This window comes from Scyliorhinus canicula, chromosome 4 (genome assembly GCF_902713615.1).
Source record: "Scyliorhinus canicula chromosome 4, sScyCan1.1, whole genome shotgun sequence".
Classification (NCBI taxonomy): domain Eukaryota; kingdom Metazoa; phylum Chordata; class Chondrichthyes; order Carcharhiniformes; family Scyliorhinidae; genus Scyliorhinus; species Scyliorhinus canicula.
This window is the reverse complement of record NC_052149.1, coordinates 242,119,530-242,141,266: the sequence shown is the minus strand read 5'-3', so window position 1 is coordinate 242,141,266 and position 21,737 is coordinate 242,119,530. Positions and strand designations below refer to the sequence as shown.

At 47.2% G+C, this 21,737-nt stretch overlaps 1 protein-coding gene across 1 annotated transcript in view; it reads right to left on the bottom strand.

The window, feature by feature from the left end:
- Positions 1-9,995: 9,995 nt before the first annotated feature.
- LOC119964295 (foot protein 1 variant 1-like) overlaps positions 9,996-21,737 on the bottom strand; it is a 28,217-nt gene continuing 16,475 nt past the window's right edge. The window contains exon 2 of the mRNA XM_038793571.1: positions 9,996-10,195. Within this exon, the coding sequence (XP_038649499.1) occupies positions 9,996-10,195 (200 nt within the window). The remainder of the gene's footprint in view (positions 10,196-21,737) is intronic.

The window sequence follows — 21,737 nt, the reverse complement described above, 5'->3', positions numbered from 1 at the left end:
GTACGTCTTTTCGGGACTTGTGGGAGGAAAATGGAGCTGATGCACGATCAATCACTGCTGAAGCGAGATTGTAGTCCAATTGAAGGCTTTAATGAACAAGTAGTTGCCCCAGCAGCTCCGGCACAGAATGACTGCTGCAGGTGAAACACAGACTCTAATGCTCCGCCTGCTGGGCGGAACCAGCAGGCAGGTTCTACCACTCATACTACAGTATAAGGTACATCCCACCTAGTTACCTCGATACCCCTAATACAGCCAACCACAGGAGCACCCGCAGCAAACCCACGCAGACATGCGGAGAACGTGCAGACTTTGCACAGACAGTGATCCAAGCCGGGAATCGAACCTGGGACTCTGGCACTGTGAAGCAACAGTGCTAACAACTGCGCTACTGTCCTGCCTTGAGGTGGCGTCCGTACATCGTCCAAGTTTCTGAGCCAGACAAAAGAGTTAGGAGGACGACCACCATGAACGTAAGAATCTTGGTACCAGCAGAGATGTTGTAGTCAGCAAAGACTCTCGTCCATAGATGTCTGAAGAAGGTGCTCGAGCATTGGACATGATTTTGTGTCTCCACATCAATATCAGCCTTGGAGAAGAGCTGGGGCTCCCAGGCACGGGAACTGTTCCACATTTGGTAGAGTTGCTTTGTTGATCTTGACAGAGGGAGAGACCAGGGACTGGATTCTCCCAGCCTCCGTGCTGAAATCGCGTTCGGCACGGGGGTGGGGGGGGCAGAGAATGGTCGTCAAACTGGAAATTCGGACCAGCACCGCTCTCGCGAATCTCCGGTCCCCAGACAGAGGCCGTTCTCTCCGCAAAACTGGCCAAGTTCCTGACGGTGTGGTTCTAACCATCTATCGGCTGCTGCAGACTCAGTTTGCGGGGTAAACGTTCACCGGAGGGGGGGGGGGGGGGGTCCTCATGGACGGCCAGGGGAGCGATCGGGCGTCATGGACTCACAGCTGCGCACGATCTCGGGGGGGGGGTCTTCCATTTTCGATGCCGCTCCGCAGTGCGAGTCCGCCATGTTCAGCGGTGTCTGGCCTTCAGGCGGTGCCCATGCCAATCTGGCAGTGCCAAATGGGAACCCTGGCAGTGCCATGGTGCCAGGTGGCAGCAGAAGTACACGTGCCCTTCTGAGAGCTTGACTACCCGGAGCCTCCGATGGCCTTGGAGATCCCCCCCAGACGCCGTTACACCTGGTTCTTGTTTGTGTGGACCAGTGCTAAAGGCGGCTTGTCGAGCTCTCCCAGGTATGCACCGGAGTGGTGTCCAGCGCCGCCACAGTCGGGGGAGGGCTGATCTGTGGGTAGGGGGGGGTCATATTCGGGGCGAGAGGCACTGTGTTGGGGCAGTCCGGGGCGCCCGAGCTGGCCGAAGGGGGGGATATTTTGTGGGCCGGGTCCACAGTCTGCATCACCAAGTCGGGCGTGATGAGGCATGACGCACGGAGCGGCTGCTACAGGCCGCCGTCGTGCACATGTGCGGCCACGGACCCGGCAATTCTCTGGGCCGTATTGGCAGCTAGGGCCGGTTGCTCTACGCTGCCTCCCTGCTAGCCCCCTGCAAAACGGGAAATTGGTGGCCATTTTGTACCAGTTTTCCTGGCGTAAAACACCACCGTTTCCACCCGGCACCATGGCACTGCCAGGGTTCCCATTTGGCACTGCCAGGTTGGCATGGGCACTGCCTGAACGCCAGGGATGAGCTCTGGGGCATTGCCTTGCCCTTAATAGATTGGATGAGGGGTGGGGTGGGGGTGGCGGGGCTTGAGGGCACATCAAGAGGTAGATTAGGGCACGGGGGGAATCCTGAGGCCGAGGTGGGAAGTCCGAGGAAGTTGGAGAAATCAATGTGACTTTACAAATGGCGCTGAAGGTGCCACGAAAACCCGACTATACCTGAAGTGTGTCCATCAGTGTGTGTCTGCACCATGATATATTGGTATATATTGGTATGACTATACCCACCCAAAACCAGACTCTGTCTTTTGGGTGTTTTGTCTGTTAAACATCATTCTGTATTCAGGTCTATTTTGCCTTCACTTTCTCTGCCTCAGTTAAATCAGTTTCATGAAATTAGAAAAGATTGTAAAGACAAGTGAAAGAAGGTGTGGAATACACACTTCACATGACGGGTTTTGATGCAATTAAAATCAGTCACATAAAACTTGCCAATGACAGCACTCCCGTCCATATCCATGCCTGACTCTGGGGACAGTAACACTGACACTCTGGGGTTGAGGGGGGTGCTGTGCTGTTGGAGGTGTTGGCGATGAATTTGATTGGTTATTTTCCTGTTTGCCTTCAGTGACTTTAACACAGGAACAATGGAAACCGCTGGAAAAATGTCATCACCTGAACTGGATAAACTCAGCAGGTCTGGGAGCATCTGTGGAGAGAGAAACTGGGTCAACGCTGACTCTCTCTCTGTACAGATGCTGCCATCATGTTTCCAGAGTTTTCTGTTTTCATTTCAGATTTACAGCACCTGCAGTATTTTGCTTTTATTCATCTCATTTTTTTCTGAGTTTCTCCAGTGCTGCTACTGCAGCTCACAGCCAATGGGCGGGATTTTCCAACCCATCCTGCCAATGAGATCATTCCGTGCGACCAAAGGTGCACCCCCCCCCCCCCCCCCCCCCCCCCGGTGGCACGGTGGGTGAGATACGCAAATGGCCATTGTTTTTGGTGGGATTAGAAGATTCGCAAGCCACTTCCGCTGTGGGAAATCTGGGGCTGGATTCTCCCAAAGCGGGACTAAGTGTTGCCGTCGTGGTGAAGATTGTGGAGTTTCACGATGGCGTCATCGGGCCCCCAGGTGGAGCCATTCAACGGCCCACAAGGGTTTAGCACGGGCAGAATGTGAAACGCATGATGGACCGGCCGCCGCTTTGCCAGTTCACTCATTCACACGATGCTGCGGCTCGGGTTAAAAGTTCTCCCCCCCCCCGCCACACACAGCGTCACAGGCAAGATGGCAGCACGCAGAGCAGCGGAGCTAGAGACACGGAGCTAGAGATCCTCCTGGACGCCGTGGAGGAGTGGAGGCTGGTGTTATACCCCGGGCCAGGCCGCAGGACAGCAGGCACCGTTTGCCGTGCATGGGCAGAGGTGACCGACACGTTTCGCCATTTCCACGTGATGTCTCGGAGGATCCAGCCCCAGCTGTGCGTGTGTGTGTGTGTGTGGGTGGGGGGGGGGGGGGGGGGGGGGGGGGGAATTCACCAGAATTAATGGACAAAAAAAAAGGGAAAATCACGAATATCAGATGGTTCCCAGAGTTTGAAAGGAAGGAGATTGAAGCATTGCAGAAGCCCCAACTCTAATAATCCTGCATCTTTTTGATTTGGGGACTATTTGTTTAGATTGAACAATAGTTCCTATCGCTCTGTTATTGAAGAAAATGACAATGGAACTGAGGGAATGGTCAAGCCATTAGCCTAATATCTGTTGTTGGGAAATTACTGGAGTTAATAATTAAGGATAGAGTGTTTGACACCTTGATGTTTCATATAACCAGAGAGAAAGACTATATGACCATTCGCTTCTGTTCTGCTTATGGGATCTTGCTGTGCATAGATTGAACTCCAGCCTCTCTCCAGTCATTATCTGTGGAAGCAGAAGGCATTATATAAAAAAAAGTTTTTTATTTCTTTCGCAATGAAGTGTGAATCGATTCAGCTCCAATTCTCTAAAATCTATTGTTCTATTGGTAGCTTGCTGTCTTCTCCGAATGCGGTTCCACATTTTATTATGGCCAATTTGTGTTTCAACATTTGTCCCATTGTTGGGCAGAAAAAAATAGCTTTCATACTAATGAGCTTGATTGGTGCTAATAGAACAACACGTTAATATATTGCCCAAATTGTAGTCTGGCTCTCGGGCGTAATGAGGTTGTTTGTCATAGTATTAATGTCTGAGAATACATTGCACCTGCAGACACCACTCACACTTGAATGGAACTGTACATGACAGCAAGGCACAGAAGGCAGGAAAGAGGGAAGTTGCGCAGGATTCACCAGCACAGAGTTTTCTCCATCAATCGGTCTGACGCCCGCTGTTCCTGACAATTTGAATTTAATAAACAGATGGACCTTCTGTCGTGAGGAGTTAATTGAGAATATGGAGCATTAATGTACCCATGCCCACCAGTGCCAAAGCAGAATGACAGCTGCACACATTCTCTATTCCTCTGGTGTTGTGCAGAGCTCAGCTGGTGGCCCCTTGGGCATTGGTTATGCATCCATGTCATGACATATCTTTCAAGTCACTTCAGCCTCTGCTCAGGGGAATTTGTTAGTACATGTGCGTCCTCCTAAGCCTACTGGCAGCGGTTGACAACTGAACAGAGCTTGTTTGACATTGCAGGGTTCCCCAGCACATTGGGTGCTGCTGACTGCACCCATGCACTCTGATACTCACCAGCTTGGAGTGGAGCTGCTTATTCACGCAGAAAAGAATATCTCTCTGTCAAATGTGTTGGTGCTACAACCTATTGTCAGTGACATAAGGTGTCAAATTTCATGGATCAAGTCACAGTTCACACATCGTACCGGCAAGGTGGTTGATTGAAGCATAACGCTTCTTGTAAGGTCTCACAGGCTGTGAAGATTTTTGAAAATTTATTGTAAAAATTGACTTTTCACAACGATACACAACATAAACAGACTGGCGCTGTGATTTCAGGGATCGAGATTCTGAATTCTGACCAAAGCTGGGGGAAACTCGAGGTGTTTTGTAAGGGATGGGAGGGGGGCCTTCCCCATACTCTGGCATCTCCCATTTCCCTGGACAGTTCAGCAGGACGCTGCTCTGGCTGCTCAGAGAGGGTGTGTCGGTTCTCAGGGAGATAGAAGGGGACCACACACTGGATCCAAGCTGGAGAAGCTGCTGTGTGCAACTTCAGTGCGATGGTTGTTTTATGAATTGGTGCCGATTCTCTCACGCAGGAGAAACCAAGAGGAATGGAAGCTGGACATTCTCTCCCTTGTGGTCAGACACCCGCGTTTGCAGCCGTATCAATTTGACAAATCCGAGAGGGCTGAGGAATTGTCAGCATAAATCCTCAGATAGTGTCGTCAATGAAAATTGCAGGAGTGCGGACCAGAAACAGTACCAAATACACCAAAAAATGTGGTCCTGGGATCACCAACATCACAGAAACCAGTCTTCAGCCAATTCGATTCAATCCAAATGATATCAAGAAATGGCTGAAGACACTGGATACAGCAAATGCTATGGCCCTTGGCCACATTCGGACAATAGCATTGAAGACTTGTGATCCAAAACTAGATCTTAGAAAGCAGTGGCAGGATCAGTCAGAGTCAGCATAGATTTATGAAGGGAAAATCTGTTGAAATTCTTTGAAGGTGTAACTGGGACAGTTGACGAAGGGGAGCCAGTCGATATTGTATATTTGGACATTCAGAAGTGTATTGAGGTGAAAAGAAAACTGGTTGGAAGAGAGGAAACAGAGTAGGTCCTTGTGCACCATTCGCTGAAGGTAAGCAGGCAGGTGCAGCAGGCGGTAAAGAAGGCGAATGGTACGTAGGTCTTCATTGCGAGAGGTTTCGAGTATAGAAGCAGGGATGTGTTGCTGCAATTGTACAGGGCCTTGGTGAGGCCACACCTGGAATATTGTGCGCAGTATTGGTCTCCTTCTCTGAGGAAGGATGTTCTTGCTCTCGAGGGAGAGCAGCGAAGGTTTACCAGACTGATTCCAGGGATGGCGGGACTGTCCTATGAGAAGAGATTGACTAGGTTGGCATTGTTCTCACTGGAGTTCAGAAGACTGAGGGGGGATCTCATAGAGACTTATAAAATTCTAACAGGGCTAGACAGGGTAGATGCAGGGAAGGTGTTCCCGATGGTGGGTGTGTCCAGAACCAGGGGTCACAGTCTGAGGATTCAGGGTAAACCATTTCGGACAGAGATATGGAGACATTTCTTCACACAGAGTGGTGAGCCTGTGGAATTCATTACTACAGGAAGTACTTGATGCTAAAACTTTGAATATAATCAAGAAGCGGCTGTTTATAGAACTTGGGGGCAAACGGGATCAAAGGCTATGGGGAGAAAGCAGGATTGGGCTATTGTTGGATAATTCACCAGAATCGTGGCAGAGTAGGCTCGAAGGGCCAAAAGGCCTCCTCCTGCTTCTATTTTGGGATGTGGAAGCATTGGAAAGGGTACAGAGGAGATTTACAAGAATGTTGCCTGGTATGGAGGGAAGATCATATGAGGAAAGGCTGAAGGACTTGAGGCTGTTTTCGTTAGAGAGAAGAAGGTTAAGAGGTGACTTAATTGAGGCATACAAGATGATCAGAGGATTAGATAGGGTGGACAGTGAGAGCCTTTTTCCTCGGATGGTGATGTCCAGCACGAGGGGGCATAGCTTTAAATTGAGGGGAGATAGATATAGGACAGATGTCAGAGGTAGGTTCTTTACTCAGAGAGTAGTAAGGACGTGGAATGCCCTGCCTGACCTCACGTCTGGTGTTTTGCTCTTTTATCACTATTTAAATGTGAGAGCATAAGATAGATATTGTAAATTGTTTTATCTTTCTGACCTTGAACAGAAGGTTAATGTGGGCATGCCGAATTTCCTTAGTTTCTTGAGGAAGTATAGACGCTGTTGTGCTTTCTTGGTTGTAAAGTGTCTTGAGCCTCAAATTTTGTTTACTTTAAGCAAAATGCTATTCGTCCCTGAAGTAATGCGTGTTGACAGACTTCATAGGGAACACAAAAGGAATTTATTAATAAGGAAACCTGCACAGGCTTGTAGCCCCACAGCAGCCCTGGGGTGTCATCTGTCTAAGAGAGGACTCTGCCCCCGGGGGGGGTGATCACTCACTCAGTCCAAATTAATTCCCCAAAGCCAGGTCACCCTCTTCTGCTGTGTTTCCCTGAAAGGGAAAAACACCACATCTCTCCCCTTTTAACTCCTTTATACGATCTTCAATATCTAAGATATCGAGATGGCGGCGTTGGACTGGGGTGAGCACAGTAAGAAGTCTTACAACACCAGGTTAAAGTCCAACATGTTTGTTTCAAATCACTAGATTTCAGAGTACTGCTCCTTCCTCAGTTGAATGAAGAGGTAGGTTCCAGAAACAGGGGCAGGGGCAGCACGATAGCAGTGGTTAGCACGGTTGCTTCACAGCTCCAGGGTCCCAGGTTAGATTCCAGCCTTGGGTCACTTTCTGTGCAGAGTCTGCACGTTCTCCCCGTGTCTGTGTGGGTTTCGTCCGGGTGCTTCGGTTTCCTCCCACAGTCTAAAGATTGGTCATGCTAAATTGCCCTTAGTGTCCAAAATTGCCCTTAGTGTTGGTGGGGTTACTGGGTTATGGGGATAGGATGGAGGTGTGGGCTTGGGTAGGGTGCTCTTTTCAAGAGCTGATGCAGACTCGATGGGCCGAATGGCCTCGATCTGCACTGTAAATTTTATGATTCTATAATTCTATTTATATAGACAAAGTCAAAGATGCAAAACAATCTTTGAACGTGAGCATTTGCAGGTAATTAAGTCTTTACAGATCCAGAGATAGGGGAAAGCCCAGGTTAAAGAGGTGTGAATTGTCTCAAGCCAGGACAGTTGGTAGGATTTTGCAAGCCCAGGCCAGATGGTGGGGGATGAATGTAATGCAACATGAATCCCAGGTCCCGGTTGAGGCCGCACTCATGTGTGCAGAACTTGGCTATAAGTTTCTGTTCGGCGATTCTGCGTTGTCGCGCATCCTGAAGGCCGCCTTGGAGAATGCTTACCCGGAGATCAGAGGCTGAATGCCCTTGACTGCTGAAGTGTTCCCCGACTGGAAGGGAACATTTCTGCCTGGCGATTGTCACACGATGTCCGTTCATCCGTTGTCGCAGTGTGTGCATGGTCTCGCCAATGTACCACACTTCGGGACATCCTTTCCTTTCATTTTTTTTCATTTTCATTTCCTGCAGCGTATGAGGTAGACAACGTTGGCCGAATCGCACGAGTATGTACCGCATACCTGGTGGGTGGTGTTATCACATGGGGTGGTGGTACCCATGTCGATGATTTGGCACATCTTGCAGAGACTGCCCTGGCAGGGTTGTGTGGTGTCATGGTCGCTGTTCTGAAGGCTGGGTAGTTTGCTGCAAACAATGGTTTGTTTGAGGTTGCGCGGTTGTTTGAAGGCAAGTTGTGGGGATGTGGGGATGTACTTGGCAAGATGTTCATCTTCATCGATGATGTGTTGAAGGCTGTGAATTCAAAGCATCGTCTGGCATCTTTGACTTTGCCTATATATATGTTTCTGGAACCCACCTCTTCATTCACCTGAGGAAGGAGCTGCGCTCCGAAAGCTAGTGATTCAAGACAAACCTGTTAGACTTTAACCAGGTGTTGTCAGACTTATTAATGTTCAATATATAAGTTACTCAGTCCTAAACCCTGACCAAACATCACATGCATGATTTGGACAATTATAAATGGAGTCTTTGATGATTTTGTGTCTTTTAAGAGCTGTGTAATTCTGTTGTAGGAGATGCTTCCACAGCATCAACATTAGCAGAAGCTGCAATAACCCCCCCCCCCCCCCCCGCCCCCCCCCCGGCCTCTGGCACACGCAGTTCATTACTATCTGCTTCTACAGAGACATCAGTTATGTCTGTAACAGGATGTTTTGTGATGGCAACACTAAATGCTGGACAATCTATTCCTCAACTGAACCAGATGTTTAGGAACAAACCATCCCTCCCTGACTACTGGGAATGACAGGAGTCCGGTTTCAGAGACAACAATTCCAGGGATCTAACTTGATTCACTAACGAAGTTTCATATTATGACACCGTGGGTGGGATTCTCCGACCCCCCCGCCGGGTCGGAGAATCGCCGGGGGCCGGCATGAATCCCGTCCCCCCCCCGTCTCCTGAAGTCTCGGGCCCACCGATCGGCGGGCAGGCCTGTGCCGTGGGGGCGCTCTTTTCCTTCCTTGCGTGACTGTGTGGAGTCTGCATGTTCTCCCCGTGTCTGTGTGGGTTTCCTCCGGGTGCTACGGTTTCCTCCCACAGTCCAAAGATGTGCAGGTTAGGTGGATTGGCCATGATAAATTGCCCCTGCTGTACAAAAAATGTTAGGTGGGGTTACTGGGTTACGGGGATAGGGTGGAGGTTTGGGCTTAGGTAGGGTGCTCTTTCCAAGAGTTGGTGCAAACTCGATGGGCCGAATGGCCTCTTTGTGCACTGTAAATTCTATGAATTCTTCTGAAGGAAAATTCTTCATAGTCTTACTGGACATACACATTTCACAAATGGAACATTCATTTCTACCTGTCTTAACAAGTGAAACCCTTTTTGGCTTCACTTTTGGTCAGGTCTGTCTCCGATGAAATGTTGACTTGTTTTCTTTCTGCATTTCTCTAATTGTACTTTTGATGGGAACTTATGTTGTCCTCCTTTCGGGATCCTGTGTGGTCTTCCTTCAGTGGTTAGCACTGTTGCTTCACAGCAGCAGGGTCCCAGGTTCAATTTCCAGCTTGGGTCACTGTCTGTGTGGAGCCTGTATGTTCTCCCCGTGTCTGCGTGGGTTTCCTTCGGGGGCTCTAGTTTCGTCCCACAAGCCTCTAAAGACGTGCTGTTAGGTGAATTGGACATTCTGAATTCTCCCTCCGTGTACCCGAACAGGTGCTGGAATCTGCCGACAAGGGGCTTTTCACAGTAACTTCATTACAGTGTTAATGTAAGCCGACTTGTGGCACTAATAATGATTATTATTATTATGGGGTCTTGCACAGCCCTGTATCCGGAGTCTTGGGCCCCCTCTCCTTCTGTGGTATTGTATTGCCCTTGTTCTAGACATCTTCCTTGAGATCTTTGTTGCTTATGGACCTTATTTGAGAGTTGCCCTCAATCTTGGGTCTTTCTTGTCATTTGCCTTATCTTTCATTGTGTGGTTGCTGCTTTAAATTCATAACCTCTTTCAATGAATTAAAGCTTTCAGTCTGTCATCTTGTTTTCCAGCTATAGCAGCTGCTGGTTCTCCAGTGTTCCCGGACTCAGCCGGTTCTCTGGTGTTCCCGGACTCAGCTGGTTCTCTGGTGTTCCCGGACTCAGCCGGTTCTCTGGTGTTCCCGGACTCAGCCGGTTCTCTGGTGTTCCCGGACTCAGCCGGTTCTCTGCCCATTCTCTGGTGTTCCCGGACTCTTGGAGCTTTGGCTGCTCTTTTTTGAACTTTTAAAAAAACTTTTGAAACTTCACTTCTCCTGATGAAAAGTTCTCTCAGTGATCTTTGCAGTTTCTTTTGTTCTTCTGGCAGTTAGGAGAGTTTGTTTTCTTTCTGATTATTGATGTGCCTATTTTCTTTCTTGTCAATTTCACTGGAAGATCAAGCATTCTCCAAGATGTTTTGAAAACTTTTTAAATTCTTTGGGTTTTTTTTAAATAAGGTTGAGGATTTCCAGTTCAAAAATTTGGAACTTGGCTGCCTGCAGTCCCTCACTGTCACCTCAGGCCGTCCGCAGACTCTGCTTGGATCAAGAGCCAGACAATTCCTAACTCTTCACTTTCCTGCGCTTCTAGAAAACATGCTGAAGTTCCTTGGGTCATTTTTTCTTTTTCACTTAAAACACCGCTCTCCCTGCTCCTTTTCCACTCTCTATGCTCCCTTTCCGCTCTCTGTGCTCCCTTTCTCATCTCAATGCTCCCTTTCTGCTCTCAATGCTCCCTTTCCGCTATCTATGCTCCCTTTCTGCTCTCCCTGCTCCCTTTCCGCTCTCTGTGCTCCCGTTCCGCTCTCTATGCTCCCTTTCCGCTCTCTATGCTCCCTTTCCGCTCTCTGTGCTCCCTTTCTGCTCTCAATGTTCTCTTTCTGCTCTCCCTGCTCCCTTTCCGCTCTCTGTGCTCCCTTTCTGCTCTCAATGCTCTTTCCGCTCTCTATGCTCCCTTTCCGCTCTCTGTCCTCCCTTTCTGCTCTCTATGTTCCCTTTCCGCTCTCTATGCTCCCTTTCCGCTCTCTGTCCTCCCTTTCTGCTCTCTATGCTCCCTTTCCGCTCTCTATGCTCCCTTTCTGCTCGCTATGCTCCCTTTCCTTAAAAAAACACTTTGCAGCAACTCTTTGTTTTCTCTTAAGTTCCATTTTTAGTTTCAAACTCAAAGCCTTAGCTCTTACTTCTGAGGATTATTTTCTCTTCATTTTTTGCTCCATATATTTCTAACCCTTTGAGGGTACCCATCAATTCAAGTCCCCTCCACATCTGTCCCTCAGAGTGTGGCAACATCTCATCATCTCAAATGGGTCTATTTGTCCAAAGACAGATATTCAGGTGAGTATTTTTTCTTCAGACTTCGCCTAAAACAGGATATGCACTGGTGTTGGGCCAGTGGCTGCGGTGTCATAATCCATTCCATCCTCATCGCCAGATGTAATAATGTACGCCGAGATGTCATGTGAGAGTAACTTTAAGAAATGGGTGTTTATAAATGGGTGTGTATATAAATATCTGTGGTGAGAGTACCTTTAAGAAATGGGTGTTTACTACTGCAGTGATGTGAGAGAGCGGGTGGAGCTGGGCTGTCTGTCAGCATTTTACTTTTGACTTTGAGCAGGCTGTAGGGTGTGTTTTAGTTTCATTTTCAGTGTCGAAGCTGAAGCCAGACAGAGCAGGTGTACTGCTGTTCTCCCTGCCTTCAAAACACTATCTCTTGATCATTTGGTAAATTTAGAATTATAAATGTTTTCAGTAGTGACTATAACCTGATGTGCTTCTGATAAAGGTTTTGTTTTTAAGTTGTATGGATGTTAAATAGGAAAGCTTAAAGGTTTACTTAGCGTTGTAGTCTTTGGGGTTGTATTTGAATTAATGGTTGCTAAGATATTCATTGTATGTTTTAAAAAGGTTAACTTGAGTTCATAGAATAAACACTGTTTTGTTTTTAAAAATACTTTTGAATCTCTGCTGTACCACACCTGTAGAGTGGGCCGTGTGCTCCTTATACCACAATCTATTAAAAGTTGTGGGTCATGTGAACTCCATGATACATTTTGGGGTTCTCTAAACCCTAGCCCATAACAAATTGGGGGCTCTTCCACGATAAAAGTCTATCTATTGGATTGGCTGAGTGAACTGAAAGATCGTGAGGGGTGAGCATATTGTGGTTGCTTATCAGGTGTGGTATTCTAGTTTAAGTGGGGACTGTGTTGTGGACAATGGCTCTTTCAGAGGCTCTGAAGTTTTTGGGGGTGGAGACGGTCACACGCAGTACCCTACAGACAGAGACTAAAAGCAGACTGTTAGATTTGGCAAAAACATTGTAGTTAGCATTACCTGACAGAGGGCGCGATTCTCCTCTCCCCACGCTGGGTGGGAGAATCGCGGGAGGGCCGGGCGAATCACGACACGCCGCCCTGGCACCCCCCCCACGGTTCTCCCACCCCCCCCCCCAAATGGAGTGTCGCGGAATCGGGCTCACCGTTCTTCACGGCGACCGGCGATTCTCCGGCCCGGATGGGCCGAGCGGCCTGACGTTCCCAACCTATTCACGCCGGCGGCAACCACACCTGGTCGCTGCTGGCGTGAACATAGCACAAAAGGTAAGTTTGGGGCCTGTGGGGGGCAGAGAGGGGATCGAGCACCACGGCTGTGCTCGGGAGGGGACTGGCCCGCGATCGGTGCCCACCAATCATCGGGCCGGCATCTCCAAGAGACGCACTCTTTCCCCTCCGCCACCCCGCAAGATCAAGCTGCCATGTCTTGCGGGGCAGCGGAGGGGAAGACGGCAACTGCGCATGCGCGGGTTGGAGCCGGCCAACCTGCGCATGCGCGGCTGACGTCACTTAGGTGCCGCCGCCGCGTCATTCTCGGCGTGCCGGGCGTCAAGGCCCGGCGGCCAAGTTTCTCACAATGCCGCTCCTGGCCCCCTGGGGGGGGGGGTGAATAGGGTGCGAGGAGCGGCCTCCGACGCCGTCGTGAAACTTGGCCGAGTTCACGACGGCCTTCCCAATGCCGCGCGGGAGCGGAGTATCACGCCCAGAATGTGAAACGATGAGGTAATTATGGCAGTGGCTAAGCATTTAAAGTTGCCTGAGATACAGTTTGACTCATTGGAAATGGCAAAAATTCAGTTGCAAATTAAACAAATGGAACATGAAAAAGAATTAAAGCAGCTTGAATACAAAAGAGAGAGAGAGGAAACAGAGAGAGAAGAAAGGAAAAGAAAAAGAATAGCCCTAGCTGAACAAAAAGAAAGAGAAAGGGGAATACAGATCAGGGAATAAGATAAAGAGAGAGAGTATGAACTTCAGAAAATGGTCATGAAACATGAAAGTCAGTTAAAATTGGCAGGCGTAAAGGGAAACGTACAGTTGGATGATAGTGATGAGGATAGTGAGAAAGAGCTTCATAGTCGAAGGCTTGGTGGGGATCTATTTAAATATGTCCAAGCATTGCCCAGGTTTAACGAGAAGGAGGTAGAAGCCTTTTTCAGTTCATTTGAGAAGGTGGCTAAACAAATGAATTGGCACACTACGTGTGGGTATTACTGATTCAAACAAAGCTGATAGGTAGGGTGAGTGAAGTGTTTGCATCACTATCAGAGGAGGTATCTGAGTCGTACGAGGAGGTGAAAAAATCCATCTTTGCTGCATATGAACTTGTGCCTGAAGCTGACAGACAAAGATTTAGAAATTTAAGGAAAGGATTTTGTCAAACATACATGAAGTTTGAAAGGGTCAAACAGAGTAATTTTGATAGGTGGAGAAGGGCTTTGAAAATAGACCAAACGTATGAAGCTCTCAGAGAAATTATACTTTTGGAGGTGTTTAAAATTCAATTCCTGACGTAGTGAGAACTCATGTGGAAGAACAGAGGGTTAAAACTGCGAGGTTAGCAGCAGAAATGGCAGATGATTATGAATTAGTTCATAAATCAAAGCTTGGTTTCCAACATCAGTTTCAGCCTCTGAGGGATAGAAACTGAGGACATGAGAAATACTCAAGTGGTATAGGTAAAGGTGATCTGATGGGAGATAATAAGGAGAGTGTATCTCAGATTTAAAAATTAAATACTGAGGGAGGAAGAGACATGAAAAGTTTCAAATGTTTTCACTGTGATAAACTAGGCCATGTAAAGTCACAGTATTGGTGGTTGAAGAAAAACACTGGGAAGGCTGTTGTGGTAAGACAGGATAAGACAGTGGGGTTTGTTAAAGGGGTAAAGGAAAGCCCAAATGAAGTGAAGGAGGTGCAAAAGATTGTACAGCCTGATGAAGAGGTGAATGATAAAAAGATGCCAGATCTTTTCAAGAATTTACTTGTGTGGGTAAAATTTACTGATGTGTATCAGGAAGAGCAGGGAAAGAAGTCACAATTTTAAGAGATACGGGAGCAGGTCAATCTTTTATGGTAAGAGATTAGGAATCATGTAGTTTAGGAAGAAAAGGTGGTAATAAGTGGAATTCAGGGTGAGAGGAATAGTGTTCCATTTTATAAGGTAAGGTTGGAAAGTCCAGTGAAGAGTGGTGAAGTGGTAGTCGCAGTAATAGAGAAACTATCTTGTCCATAGAACATAGAACATTACAGCGCAGTGCAGGCCCTTCGGCCCTCGATGTTGCGCTGCCCTGTGAAACCCCTCTAAAGCCCATCTACAATAATCCCTTATCGTCCATATGCCTATCCAATTACCATTTGAATGCGTTTACTGTTGGCGAGTCCACTACTGTTGCAGGCAGGGCATTCCACGTCCTTACTACTCTCTGAGTAAAGAAACTACCTCTGACATCTGTCCTCTATCTCCCCTCAATTTAAAGCTATGTCCCCTCATGCTAGACATCACCATCCGAGGAAAAAGACTCTCAATGTCCACCCTATCTAATCCCCTGATCATCTTGTATGCCTCAGTTAAGTCACCTCTTAACCTTCTCTCTAACGAAAAAAGCCTCAAGTCCCTCAGCCTTTCCTCGTAAGATCTTCCCTCCATACCAGGCAACATTCTGGTAAATCTCCTCTGTACCCTTTCCAATGCTTCCACATCCTTCCTATAATGCGGCGACCAGAACTGCACGCAATACTCCAAATGCGGCCGCAGCAGAGTTTTGTACAACTGCAACATGACCTCATGGCTCCGAAACTCAATTCCTCTACCAATAAAAGCTAACACGCCGTATGCCGACTTAACAACCCTCTCAACCTGGGTGGCAACTTTCAGGGATCTATGGACATGGACACCGAGATCTCTCTGCTCATCCATACTACCAAGAATATTACCATTGGCCCAGTACTCTGTCTTCCTGTTATTCCTTCCAAAATGAATCACCTCACTTTGATACATTAAACTCCATTTGCCACCTGTCAGCCCAGCTCTGCAGCTTATCTATGTCCCTCTGTAACTTGTAACATCCTTCTGCACTGTCCACAACTCCACCGACTTTAGTGTCATCTGCAAATTTACTCACCCATCCTTCTACGCCCTCCTCCAGGTCATTTATAAAAATGACAAACAGCAGCAGCCCCAAAACAGATCCTTGTGGTACACCACTAGTAACTGGACACCAGTCTGAACATTTCCCATCAACCACCACTCTTTGTCTTCTATCAGCTAGCCAATTTCTGATCCAAACTGCTAAATCACCCTGAATCCCATGCCTCTGTATTTTCTGCAATAGCCTACCGTGGGGAACCTTATCAAATGCTTTACTGGAATCCATATACACCACCACATCAACTGCTTTACCCTCATCCACCTATTTGGTCACCTTCTCAAAGAACTCAATAAGTTTTGTGAGGCACGACCTACCCTTCACAAAACCATGCTGACTATCTCTAATCAAATTATTCCTTTCCAGATGATTATACATCCTATCTCTTATAAACCTTTCCAAGACTTTTCCCACAACAGAAGTAAGGCTCACCGGTCTATAGTTACCGGGGTTGTCTCTACTCCCCTTCTTGAACAAGGGGACAATATTTGCTATCCTCCAGTCTTCTGGCACTATTCCTGAAGACAAAGATGACTTAAAGATCAAAGCCAAAGGTTCAGCAATCTCCTCCCTAGCTTCCCAGAGAATCCTAGGATAAATCCCATCCGGCCCAGGGGACTTACCTATTTTAACACTTTCCAGAATCGCTTACACCTCCTCCTTATGTACCTCAAGCCCTTCTAGTCTAGTAGCCTGTATCTCAGTATTCTCCTCGACAACATTGTCTTTTTCCTGTGTGAATACGGACGAAAAATACTCATTTAGCACCTCTCCAATCTCCTCGGACTCCACGCACAACCTCCCACTACTGTCCTACTCTTATCCTCGTAATTCTTTTATTCCTAACATATCTATAGAAAGCTTTAGAGTTATCCTTGATCCTATCTGCCAAAGACTTCTCATGTCCCCTCCTGGTTCTTAGCTCTCTCTTTAGATCCTTCCTAGCTAACTTGTAACTCTCAAGCTCCCTAACTGAATCATCACGTCTCATCATTACCTAAGCCTCCTTCTTCCTCTTGACAAGTGTTTCAACTGCTTTAGTAAACCATAGTTCCCTCGCTCGACTACTTCCTCCCTGCCTGACAGGTACATACTTATCAAGGACACACAGTAGCTGTTCCGTGAACATGCTCCACATTTCCATTGTGCCCATCCCCTGCAGTTTTCCTCTCCATCCGATTCATCCTAAGTCTTGCCTCATCGCATCATATTTGCCTTTCCCTCAGATATGACTCTTGCCTTGCGGTATATACCTATCCCTTTCCATCACTAAAGCAAACGTAATCGAATTGTGGTCACTATCACCAAAGTGCTCACCTACCTCATATCTAACACCTGTCCTGGTTCATTACCCAGTCCCAAATCCAATACAGTTTATCTTAGGTGATGATATAGCTGGGTCGCAGGTGGGAGTGATGCCTACTGTGGTTGATAAGCCAGTGGAAAATCAGACAACTGAAGTGTTGAAGGACGAATATCCTGAGATTTTTCCGGATTGTGTATTGGCAAGGTTGCAAAGTCACAGGTTAAGACAAAAGGAGAAATCAAAGAGTGAAGATAAAGTTGAAGTGCAATTATCAGAAACAATTGTTGATCAGATGGTTGGAAAAGAACAAGAACAGGTGGAGGATGAGGCGGATATTTTTAGTTCAGGAAAATTGGCGGAGTTGCAACAGAAAGATGTAGAAATAAAATGGATGTATCAGAAAGCATACACAGAAAAGGAATCTGAGAGTATACCAGAGTGTTATTACCGCAAAAGTGATCTCTTGATGAGAAAATGGAGACCTGTACATATGCAGGCGGATGAAAAGTGGGCAGACGTTCATCAAGTAGTATTGACGGTAGGGTATAGAAAGGAGGTGTTGTGAGTTGCACATGAGGTACCAGTGGGAGGTCATTTGGGAATTAGGAAAACTCAAGCTAAAATCCAGAAACATTTTTATTGGCCTGGACTACATAAAGATGTAGTTAAATTTTGTCAATCAGTGGCGGATGTTGGCTTAACCCCTGTACATGTAGATAAACGTACAGGTCATAATTCACCACAAAAACCAAGAAAAAATAATAATAAAAAATAAAAACGGCAAAACACATGAACAAAAATATGTTTTTTATTTGTTAAATTATAGTAAGACCATATTAAATATCTAAACCAAACAATAACTTTTAAGTTAATTAATTAAATAAAAGCAAGACTAGACTTTAGATAAAAATGATTCCTTAATATCCCTCCGTCACCAAACACTCACTATAGCACTCAAATGCACCCAAATTCAGCACTCAGTGCGAACAAAGTCTGCACTGTAGCTGGCTCCTTCTAGATCGAGTTTTTTGAGAAGGTGACAAAGATGATAGATGAGGGGAGGATGGTGGATGTTGTTTACATGGACTTCAGTAAAGCCTTTGACAATGTGTCTCATGGTAGACTGGTACAAAAGGTGAAGTCACACGGGACCAGAGGTGAGGTGGTAAGATGGATGCAGAACTGACTCGGTCACAGAAGGCAAAGGGTAGCAATAGAAGGGTGTTTTTCTGAATGAAAGATTGTGACTAGTGGTGTTTCACAGGGATCTGTGCTGGGGCCTCTGTTGTTTGTGGTGTATATAAACGATTTGGAGGAAAATGTAGTCGGTCTGATTAGTAAGTTCGCGGATGACACCAAGGTTGGTGGAGGGGCAGATAGTGTTGAGGATTGTCAGAAGATACAGCAGGACATAGATAGGTTGGAGACTTGGGCAGAGAAATGGCAAATGGAGTTTAACCCGGGCAAATGTGAGGTAATGCATTTTTTTGGTCTAACATAGAGAGGAAATATGCCGTAAATGGCAAAACTATCAGGAATATAGAAAGTCAGAGAGATTTTGGCGTGCAGATCCACAGATCTTTGAAGGTGGCAACACAAGGGGGCATAGGTAGTCAAGAAAGCAGACGGAATGCTTGCCTTCATTGGACGGGGCATCGAGTATATAAACTGGCAAGTCATGCTCAAGTTGTATAGAACCTTGGCAAGGCCGCATTTGGAATATTGCGCACAATTCTGGTCACCACACTACCAGAAAGATGTGGAGGCTTTGGAGCGGGTACAGAGGACGTTTACCAGGATGTTGTCTGGCCTGGAGGGTGTTAGCTATGTGGAGAGGCTGAATAGACTCGGACTGTTTTCATTAGAAAGGCAGAGGTTGAGGGGTGACCTGATGGAGGTCTGCAAGATTATGAGGGGCATGGATAGAGTGGATGGGCAGGCACTCTTTCCCAGGGTGGAGGGGTCAGTCGCCAGGGGGCATAGGTTTAAGGTCCATGGGGTAAGGTTTAGAGGAGATGTGCGAGGCAGGTTTTTTACGCAAAGGGTGGTGAGTGCCTGGAACGTGCTGGCAGGGGAGGTTATGGAAGCAGATACGTTAACGGCGTTCAAAAGGCATCTCAACAAACACATGGATAGGATGGGTATAGAGGGAATACAGTACTAGGAAATGCTGAGGGTTTTGGCAAAGGTTGGTATCGTGACCAGTGCAGGCTGGGAGGGCCGAAGGGCCTGTTCCTGTATTGTTCTTTGTTCTTTGTTCTTTAACTTGGTGATGCAACTAGGCCATTGAATCTCGCGATTTAACAACATCTGGTGAGATGCCACTACATTCATTTTGCCCTCACTGGGCGAAATCTTGCTGAGCGTGTTTAAGTGAGCTATTAGGCTCATTTAACTATGTCTGCGCCGCATTCTCCCAGGGTCCAGGAACTAACGGCCTTGCCTGGGAGACCTTGCCATGGTGCTGTTTAGCATGATTCAACACAAATGTGGATCTGATAGCATCTGCGGGACACCCCAGGCCATTTGAGAACCCCCCCCAACCCCGGGTGGTTGGGGACAGTGTCGGGCAGTACCCTTGCACTCCTGATGATACCCGGGCATCTCAGCGCTGCCAGCCTGACACCTTGTCAGTGCCACATAGGCACCCTGGCAGGGGCACTGTCATGGTGGCAGTCTGGTTGTGTCAAGTTTCCCGGGTATCAGTTTGCCCATGCCAGGGAGCAGGCCCAGGGGTGACTTGCCCTTAAGAGGCGGGTGAAGGGGGGGGGGTGAGGATCCCATAAGTTCAGTGGTGGGGAGAGAATGGGGGGGTGGTGGCTGAAGTGTCAATAGATTGGGGCGGCATTTGAAAATAGTACCCCCCGGGCAGCATGTGGCACAGCGGTTAGCACTGGGACTGTGGCACTGACGACCCAGGTTCGAATGGCTAGCACTGTGGCTTCACAGCACCAGGGTCTCAGGTTTGATTCCCCGCTGGGTCACTGTCTGTGCGGAGTCTGCACGTTCTCCCTCTGTCTGCGTGGGTTTCCTCCGGGTGCTCTGGTTTCACCCCACAGTCCAAAGACGTGCAGTTTAGGTGGAATGGCCATGCTAAATTGCCCCTTAGAGTCCAAAAATGTTAGGAGGGTTTATTGGGTTTTCGGGATAGTGTGGAAGTGAGGGCTTAAGTGGGTCGGTGCAGACTCGATGGGCCGAATGGCCTCCCTCTGCACTGTATGTTCTATGTGTCCATGTGAATCCCGGCTCTGGGTCACTGTCCGTGTGGAGTTTGCACATTCTCCCCGTGTCTGCGTGGGTTTAACCCCCACAACCCAAAGAGGTGCAGGTTAGGTGGATTGGCCACGCTAAATTGCCCATAGATCGGAAAAAAATAAATAATTGGGTGCTCTAAATTTATTTTTTAAAAAAGAAAATGGTCGACGCATACTTTTCCTGCACCGGCAAGCTGAAATGGTCAAGTGTGGATGTGGCAGGGAAATCCTCGCCAAGGCCATAAAAAAGGCAAAGTGCCGTTAAATATTGGTGCCGTTCTTGGCGTTGCAGACACCAAGAAACATCCCACTCATTGCGCCCGAAACCAACCTCTGTTTCTGACCCACTAAACCCCGCCCCTGGTTACAGTTGTAATGTCGGAGCCAATTCATGCACAGTAAGCTCCCACAAACTGAAATGTGATAGTAACCAGATTAGCTTGCTAGTGACGTTGGTTACGCAGCGAGCGGCCTACAGCAGGGCTTGGCCAACTTTCTGCAGATTAGTCAGAGCTCCTCGGAACACGACATTACACCGCGGTCCAGGGACCCTCCTCACGTGGACATTAATGATCCCATGATTCAAAAAGTTACCATCTTTCCATAAACCAAGCACCCTTAAAAATCCGGTTTAACCGGCATTGTAGCTTGTTTGATGTTGCCTCTTCTGTCAACGCAACAACATTGCTGTTCTCCAGGAATTAATTTATCAAATGGTTCCAAAATATTCAAAATCAATGCCGTTTTTCTTTGGCGACAGTGGGAAAGGTGCAATGATCTCAAACGCAGTGGAGGAATTGGGAGTTTTACTGAGTGCCATGCACTGGGCAGCCCTGAAAGTTATTCAGCAATGTTTGATGTTTCTCTTTAACTGCTGAGCTCATTAATAATTAATTATCTTGCTACTTGCAATGTATTTTCTGTTCATGCGTCACTCAACAGCTCTGCACAGAAGCATAAGAAGCGTTTCTCCCACTCACCGTGTCAATAGAGAATATTAATTTTACATTCCATCTGATATGCAAGACACTCTAGTGTTAAAACTGCAGGATCCACTTTTTTTTAATAATCTGCTTGAAAGACTCGGGCCAACTTATTATTTTAAAATTAATGAGCGGAAGATTTATGTGAACATGGACAGCATGAGTAAGTGGACCGACAATCGGTTGCTCCAGGCAAAAAGGTTTTAGATATTCTTTGCAAAGGACGATTGACATGGGCAATTACCGCAAGACAACACGTTTTTATTTTTATATGATTCTGTAAATAGGTTTGTGAAAAAAGAAGATATTGAGAATGGTGCTGTCACTTTGCAGAGTTAATAAATACTTTTTCTGATATCCAAAGGTGTGCAGGTTAGGTGGATTGGCCATGATCAATTACCCTTAGGTTAGGTGGGGTTACTAGTTTATGAAGGGAGGATGGAGGTGTGGGCTTAAGTGGGGTGCTCTTTCCAAGAGCCGGTACAGACTCGATGGGCCGGATGGCCTTCTGCACTGTCAAATCTATGAATCTCAAATTGTAGTGAGGATTTGAGGAAGAAACTCCATGTCTAAGTAAAATTGGGAATGTAAAGTAAAATATATTTACAACAACAACCTGTGTTTATAAGGTGCCATGAACGCAGTAAAATATTCCAGTCCACTTCACAAGGGTAGCGCGGTAGCACAGTGGTTAGCACTGTTCCTTCACAACGTCATGAACCCAGGTTCAATTCCCGGCTTGGGTCAC